Genomic DNA, 8,721 nt, shown 5'->3' with positions numbered 1-8,721 from the left:
AGGAAGCAGGAACGATTTGACACCATCACTTGACCTCAGAGGGGCTTATATTTTTCAACATTTGTAAAAGAGCCAACATATCCAAAATCCTATGCAAAATTATAAAGATTATCTTTTCCCCTCCCTACCCAACCATGCATATACCATATACCATGCAACAAATACCCCCAGAGCCCCCAGGAAGACCTGATTCTATTCCCAGAACTCATTTTGAGCACCTTCTGTGCATAGCCAGGCACTGTGCGATGAATTGAGACTTTGGACGGGTGTAACACCTATCTTAGCCATTTGTGATATTTTGTCTCATCAGGGAGTCAGACATGCGAACAGACCATTTCAGACATGAGGAAAGGGCTGTCCTAGAGGAGTCTCTGGGTTGCATGGCTGAGTAGAGTGGAGCAGGACAGAGGATGGGAGAAGCAAAGCAGGAGCAGACAAGGAGGAGAGATCGAACATGATGTGGTCCATGAACCCTAGGTACTTGGCTGCTTCTGAAGCACAATCCAAGGCAAGTGTGAAGTGTCAGAGATCATGACTTTTAGAGTCAAATCTACCTCTGCCCCATACCTTTTGTGTAACCTTGAGCATGAAACTTAATCGTTATAAACCTGTTTTCTCCTCTGATCACCAGAGAATCCAGAAAAAAATCACTAGGAATACCGTTATCACTTAGTATAAGACTATACTCCTAAGAAGATGGGAATAAGGGGAAATAAAAGACAATTCAAGAAGAAGATGTATATCATACTGATTACTAAAATTGGTTAACATTTATTGCTTCCTTTAGAATTAGTATTGTAAGTCTCATTAGATATACACACTAAGAATTGAAATTGATTAGACTCCACAGTACAAATGGATCAAATTCTTCCTGTTCTAAGTTTCTTCCCAAAGTAGTAACTTTGTTATTTTTCTCTGTTCTTATATAAATATATTTAGTGAGAACTGCCATACATGCCTTCTCTGGAAAATTCCATGTTGTGTTTATCATAGACATTATGGTCCCTTCGGGGAATAAAGTATAGTCAGTTACCAAGTAGCAATGCTGCTGGCTGGTGGACAGGTAGATCATCTTAACAAGCTCCCCAAAGGTAAAAAATTCTAGTGATTTGTTTCTCTTTGGCTCTGTGTATTTTTTAACCATCCATTTACAAATGAAAAACTAATCTGATTATCAGTGAATTTGCAAGAATTTGATTAAAATGATGAAAAAAAAATCTTATGCAGATGCAACATAAGAGGAGCCTGACAATTGTCTGGCTTCTTTTTTGTGTTTTCCTATTCAGAAATATTCTCTTCTTTGTCTTCACCCTGAAAATAGACAACATCTCTTCACCAGCGGGTAAAAATACTCACTACTGAGAATAAGCTAGAGATAACTTTCCACTAAATGAAGACCTGGCTGCAATTTATGCCAGTATTCCCACTCATCACGCTAGACGACTGGTTGTCTACAGCCAGGCATCATTTCTCCACTGGTCCAGATCAGTGTTTAATGCTGATGGTTTTGATTTCAGTGAAGAATTCATAAGAGTCCTTGGCTCCTTCTCTTCCTACCCCAGAACTCTTCATCCCTCCAAAAGGAAGATTCAGCTATCTGAAGAGCCAGCAGTTGGTCCAGACCAAACCCGACTGCAACTTCCTCGCCACCCGGTGGACACGCCCCATATTGCTTGACCACACTGTTGCTACCAGTCCATATTTAACACTGTTGACTCTTTTAATCACTTCCTCTTCACTATCGAAGGGGATGACACACGTCATTGGACCAAATATCTCTTCCTTCATGCAACAGGATTTGTCCTTAACAGCTGTTATCATGGTGGGAAGAATAAAGTAGCCTGCCTGATTCCTTGGGAGAAGATTTAACTTATCCACTCCCTCACCACACAGAATTTGGGCTCCTTCAGCACTAGCTTTCTTGATGTAACTTCTAACCTGGGTGGGTAAAAACCATGATTAGCAACATCTTACTGCTGGGCTTCGCACAAAGCAACAGAGAAGTCAATATTTTCAAGTCATCTAGGAAAGATGTATAAGGTCATTGCCAAGAAATTTGAGGCCGCTTATCTTATCACTCAGCTGCTAAGCCTGAGGGGCAAAAGTGCTCTACTCATCACTTGGGCATTCAGCAGGCATATGGAAAAGGAGAGAGTAACTTATTCAATGTGTAAGTACCAGGCACCTAGAGGGCTACTGTTCATACATTCTCACTTAAAACTCTGTTAGCCACGTGTTATCATTCCCTACTTGCTGATGGTAAAATTGAGCCTCAGAAAAGGTAAACATTTCATACAACTAATAAACAGGAAAAGTAGATTTCACATTCAGGCATATTCAATAGTTAAATACACTAAAGAATATTTTCTCCCTTGGGGGGGTGGCTGTCTACTGTAGAAAGTGGTAAGTTGAATGGTCACAATGCCTTTCAAATATCTGAGCTTCCAGAACAAGTAATTTCTAACTTCTAATCTCATTACTAATTATATTCTGAAAATATATTTAGGTAATATAGTATAACTAACTATGAAGAGAAATAAATTATGTAATGTTAACACAGTGACTCAGAGATAATGACAGATATTTATTAATAATGGTTTTAGAAATGACTCATTATAATAATGATGCATACATTTATATGGAAATGTTGTTGAAGTCACAATGATACATGTTCTAACTCTGAAGGTTATAGAAAAATAGAAGAAGTAGAAAAATAATCCCTAAACTCAGAAATATAGAAAAACAGACAAGTAGTACGTCAAAGGCGGGATAAATTTTGAAACAACATTTTGGATTCCTGCTTATCATTTATCATCTGAGCATTCTGCTCCAGTATTAGATTAGTTAGCACTCCACTGTAGAACTATATTCAATATAGAGCTATACATTTGCCATGTAAAAATAAAAGAGGTAATGTTATTTTATTATTGTTTGCTTCAATTTGTAGAACACTTAGTAAGCCATGAAGTCGAAGACTTTTTAAAAATAGAACATTTGGTACAGCTTTATACTCCCCTCTGCTACACCTCCTCCCCTAGCAGGGACAATGATCTCAAGCTTTCCCAGAAAAACCCTAGTCGAGTTTGTGGGTAGAGACTGAAATAGGTCTGGACTTCTCTTTCACCTTAGCCTCTTGCTCCTTTTGAAACAACTCGTCCACATTAACTAAAAGATGCCAAAGGTCGCATCCTGTGTGAATAAAGGAAGCTGAGACAAAGGTCTCCAGAGGCTTCTTCTGGAGGCAGTTTCGAGACCTGTCAGTGATTCCAGCAGTGCAAGGCATGCTCATGCTCTGGCTTAGGATTATTGCATTTAACTGGAATTACATGATTATCTCTTAGAAGCTCTTGGGATAATCAAATATGAAGGGAAGTGTCAGTTTTCAAATTGTGAACTTATCAAAATATGCAATGCGTAAGATGACTCAAACTGAATTTATTTTCTAGAGAAAATATCACTGGATGATAGAATATCTCCAATAATAGCTCAGGAACTGAGATTTTCAGTAAAATATGAAAAAAACCTTGTGATTGGTAATATGTTATAAAATGAATTGTTATTATAAAACTTTTTTTTTTTTTAAGAGGAGAGAGCAAAGAATAGTATCTAGTAGTTTTGTACCTAAAATCAGAGCAGACAGAAGAGTGGGCTGGGGAGCCCAACTGTTCAAATTACTCATTAGCTGAAGAGATTTTACATATTCTGTGCCTCAGTTTCCTCGTCTGAAAAATAGGATTAATACTGCTACGTATTCATAGGATTAAATAAGATACATAAAATATTTAGCATAATGCCTGGTATGCAGTAAGCCTTCTGAACGTCAGAGGCTGTTGTTGCTGTTGATGAAGATGGTGGCAATATAATACAATTAAATATAATATAATTAAAACGTGGTAAGTCTGATGAATCTGTACAGTGTCAGAGATTTCTACAAACTTAAGTAAAGGGTCTGCCCCTTTTCGACTGACTGATGGAGGCATATTTCTCAGTGGGCATTAGTCACTGCAGCTGAAAACAAGATTCTTCTAGTACCAAAATCTATGACTTATTTTGGGAAGAGCCATATCAGGTAATAAATTAAAATGACCTTAAAGACCCAGAGATCATCAATGGCTTTTCCCATGGAGGCCACTGCTAGTCATGCCACCAACTGAGGACCATGCAATTTGGATTGTTTGTGCTGGCACTTTTGAAATGACACCTGTAGTAAGCCAGAGGCAGAACCCTTTCTGCTGGGAACATTTGCCTACAGAAATTCTTGCCACTTTTAATCTACGTCATTCTATTACGTGGCCTTTATGTTTTGAAATTTGTCTTTCTCACCCTTCTGGTGGTTATCTCCTATGCTGACTTCTCAAATTTATTCATTTCATGTAGATGTTGCTTTAACCTGGACTACATTTATGTATTCATATCCAACATTTTTAGACTCTATATTCGGAGACAATTTTCCATATGTCATAATTTTTCAAAAATAGGGTAGCAATTAACAATATTTTAAACCATGGATGTGAGTTATGCCTTGCACTGGGCTTCCCTCCAAATAAGAAGTCTTTCTGTAACTTCCATTGCATAGATTCACTTACTTTCTCTAAATGAGCTTGAACTTATCAGAGCTCCCATGCTGGCTGATGGGTCGGAGGGAACACCAACTTTCCACATTCTGGTAGCTTTTACAAACCTTTTTAAAAATTCACTATAGATGCTCTTCTAGACAAAGATCCTGCTGGTGCAGAGGCAGATTTCACCCTGCCAAGAATGACACAGGGGACAATGACAAGATTGGAAAGCACACCCCATAGATAGATCACATTGCACTTCTGAGCCCCTACCATAAGGGATAAATATATACATATTTCTAAGCCATTTTCTCTAGGAATTACTGTGAGAGAAATAATTACAATTATAATGATCATAAAAATAATTATTTTAAAATGTTTTTCATTCTACATTGACAAAAAATTATTTTGGAAGGCATTATTATTTCCATTTACATAATTTATGACTAAAAGAAATGAAAGTTCCAAAGGTCATATAAATTATTTGAGTTAGGTAAATAAAGATATAGCTCATTCCACTCATCTTTCTGTCTTCAGAAGCTTTAACTCTTTTCATTAAATCTTTGTTTTCTGCTAAAATATTTATTTTTAAAAAATACACCCTTTGGTCTACGGCCATGCCACCCTGAACAAGCTCAATCCCGTCTGATCTTGGAAGCTAAGCAGGGTTGGGCCTTGTTAGTACTTGGATGGGAGACCACCTAGGAAGACCAGGTGCTGTAGGTTTAAAAAAAAATAAATAAAATAAAATAAAATAAAACAATGTATGATGGCAGCTTTAAAGTGTTGCCATCATATATGACTTTTAAAAAATATATAAAAATAAAAAAATAAATCCTGGGCATTGAAGTTAAAACGCTGCCCAGAAGCAGGCACAGTGGCCCTCGTCATGAAGCTTACAGTCTAACATATCTTATCCCATGTTCTGAATGCCTTGAAGACTCTGATGAAAAGTATGGGCCCCAGGAAAAGAACTGTCACACAGTTTCAGGAGATGCAAAGTTTTCTGAAGCTCATCCATCACTCTAAGGTAAGAAACCAGTTCTAGACTGGCTCGGGTATTTATTTCTAAGTATGAGGATGCATTTGTGATGTTTTGGGGAAGAGAATAAGGTTTTTTGGATATAGGACATTTAGATAGCAAAAAGAAACTGGGGGCAACTCTGTGAATATAAGTCTGGAGAAGCTTGGAAAAGCAAAAATCAATCATTTTGCCCATGGGTGGTCCCTGAAAAAAAAACTGTGTAACTCACAAAGAGGAGCTTGCTGAACAGAAGTTGTGACTCTACAAGGCCACAGATTGACATTGAGATTGAACCGATGGTCAATGGAATAACATGATATAACGATTCTCCTTTCACTGAAATAGCATTGAGTTGACCTACTCACTCCCAGCTTTGCACTGTGATGAAACAGATCCAGTGTGACAGGGTCACAGAATTAAAAACAAACAAACAAAAAACCCAGAGGACATACCTGATTGATAAAGCTGGACTTGACAGTGGTTGGAACACACTCCTCCAGGTTGGCATCCTCAAAGACGATGGCGGGATTCTTGCCCCCCAGCTCCAGGGAGAGCTTCTTGCAGTGGAGAGCGCTGAGCTGGATGACCTGCTAGGCTGTGGGCTGGCTCCCAGCGAAGGAGATGAGGAGCACGTCTGGGTGGGACACCAGGGCCTCGCCTACCCTGGGCCCTGTTCCGAACACAATATTTACCATACCTGGTGGAACACCTGGATGGGAAACAGTATCAGTTAAAGTAATTCTTCTCAGTGTGTTGAGGACTTCAGGTTACATGGAGATTCTCCTTGAAAGTCCAATTACTTGAATGGGGGAGGGAGGAAACTCTTATGGCTGTCTCTGGTTTAACAGCAAAGCAAAGACTATAGCATCACCTCGGTCTAGAGTACACCGTAGGTGGGATTTCTCCAGGCGCTTTGCCTCAGAACATTCTACATAATTCATTCCCTAAAACTGACTAGGCCTCAGGGGCTGAGGATGCAGAGATACCTTCCAAGCCCTCTGAGGGAGGAGAGCCCCACTCCAAGTTGGCATCCAGGAGTCACCACTGAGTGTGAAAATGTTATGGAGAGGGGAGACTAAATCATGCATCATCCAGAGAAGAGATGGACTGTCTTGGCCCGGAAGAGTGAAGGAGGGTTTCCTCGGAAAGGTAAGTTTTACGTTGAAGGTCCTGTGCCTCATGATATAGAAGCGCCATTACACTCCAGGTCTGACTTAAAAGGCCAAGAACCAAAAACAGATGCCCCACTCTTTTCTATCACAAGACCCTCTTAACCTAGGTCTGCATATGTTTATTTACATGTTCCATGGATTTACCTGTTTATTACTTACCTGGCACTAGAAGGTATACTAGCTGGGGGAAGAAATAATATTTTGCTCTCCATTGTATCTGCGGCACACAGCCTAGTTTGCCATAGAGAATTAATGCCAGTAAATGTGCACTCACATTTATTGGGTGCTTATTGTAGGTCAGTCATTGCTGTGAGCGATTCACACTTTTTAGACCTCCCATCAACTCTATTAGGTAGGTAGTATTACTATCCTCACTTTACCAAAGAGAAAATTGAGGCAAAGTAAGGTTACATGACAACCAGTAAAGGCAAAACTGGATGTAGAAGGTCAAGAAACATTTATTAAGTAAGCGAATGAATGAATGAATGTTTAGTGTACCTTATCCATATTACAAATGGTGCTTGACTTCAGGAAGCTTTAAGTGTTCAGAAAGACAACCTGTGTGCAGTGTGTTGTGTCCAGGAGGTTCATATGGTTTGCCTGGAGGTGGTTGAGTTTATTCCCTCTATTTCTTCAGGCTTGAATTTTGTAGAGGCAGAAATCCTCCAGTGTATAAAGTTTTTGAACTAATTTCCTGCTCCTAGTACCTTTCCCTTGCTTCAAGTTAGATGTTCTCTCAATAGAAACATACTCTCTTGGATGAAAACCATCTCTTCAAAACTATGCTTTTAAAGTATAAATAATAATATTGTATTGATGATCAATTATCATCCAAAACACCTTCCCACAAAGCCTTAGCCCAGTCACCCTGAGGGACAATCAAGGTCCATTCGAGTGAGGTCTCAAGAAGGTGAGTGGGAAGATTCAGTGAATCATGATGGTATCTGGCAGAGCCTCACTTCTCATGACCTCTCCCTCCACACTCAGTGTGCATACTTGTTGAAATCCAGTTTAGGTCAGTTCTGGGTCATAAGTCACTACCAGATGAGGGCAGGCCAAGAACCAGGCACCATGGGAAAGAGGTTGGGTCCTGAGTTGCGGCAAAGAAGATGCTTGGGGGTGCAGCTCTCCCTGTGATTGATGGGAGGAAAGCAAGGACAAGTTTCTCACCATTGGCAGAATGGGACCCTGCATCTCCATCAAATACTGGGTATGTGAATATTTATCTGATGTTCGGATAGGGGGTTGGAGGCCAGGAGACTCTTGGGCTTTATAAATCTCAAAGGCAAAAAATGAACCGAATCACTTGGAATGTTTACGGTAGCATTTTTAACAGAGGGTGAGAGAAAACATAGAAACATCACATATTTATCATCACGGGAAAATGAGCTTGTTTCAGAGGGCTGATGGCCTTCTACACACCAGCATAACTTTTTGATTGCATTTCCTTGAGCTCCGATGTTAATGCATTAAGAGCTATCTACTGGCCATTATTCTTCAGTATCATTTTGCCATTTGATCAAGGCATTAATGGAAATTGTTTAGAGACATCTGATCTCTACTCTTAAGAAATTCTAGTTTTAAGATAAGGAAGGTAGTTTAATCAGCCAATAACAATTTGGTAAAATTCAGGGTAGGTGCTAACAGATAATGGAGAGAACGAGGTCCCATCCAATGCTAGGATGTGGCAGGGTGACAAGAAGTTTAAGCTTAAATAGAGCAGAACAAAAACTAATAGGAAGGGCCAGAAAACCCATCAGTGGAGGCTCTAGGAATGAGGGCAAACATTTGGTGCCCCAAAGAAAAAATTGAATATTCCACAACTCTTAAAGAGGTATTCGTCGCATAATTTTTTAAATGATTTTACTCTAAAGGAAGGTCATCCATCTCAACACTCAGGACTAGAGGAGCTAGCTTCTTAAATATCCTGAATGCATTAGCAGGTGACTTTAGCTCTTTTTTCCCT

The 8,721-nt window shown here is 39.4% G+C and overlaps 1 protein-coding gene and 1 non-coding gene across 2 annotated transcripts in view; one reads left to right on the top strand and one right to left on the bottom strand.

Moving 5' to 3' along the window:
* Positions 1-1,485: 1,485 nt before the first annotated feature.
* ALDH8A1 (aldehyde dehydrogenase 8 family member A1) overlaps positions 1,486-8,721 on the bottom strand; it is a 15,656-nt gene continuing 8,420 nt past the window's right edge. The window contains 4 exon segments of the mRNA XM_006915428.2: positions 1,486-1,938; positions 4,587-4,604; positions 4,606-4,749; positions 6,036-6,292. Coding sequence (XP_006915490.1) covers positions 1,486-1,938; positions 4,587-4,604; positions 4,606-4,749; positions 6,036-6,292 — 872 coding nt within the window.
* Positions 5,167-5,285, top strand: LOC112482588. Its single transcript, XR_003047359.1, has one exon. It is a non-coding gene; the product is annotated as a 5S ribosomal RNA (ribosomal RNA).

Source organism: Pteropus alecto, unplaced genomic scaffold (assembly GCF_000325575.1).
Source record: "Pteropus alecto unplaced genomic scaffold, ASM32557v1 scaffold185, whole genome shotgun sequence".
In the NCBI taxonomy this organism is placed as follows: domain Eukaryota; kingdom Metazoa; phylum Chordata; class Mammalia; order Chiroptera; family Pteropodidae; genus Pteropus; species Pteropus alecto.
The sequence above is the reverse complement of the archived record's forward strand: the minus strand, read 5'-3'. Positions and strand labels throughout refer to the sequence as shown.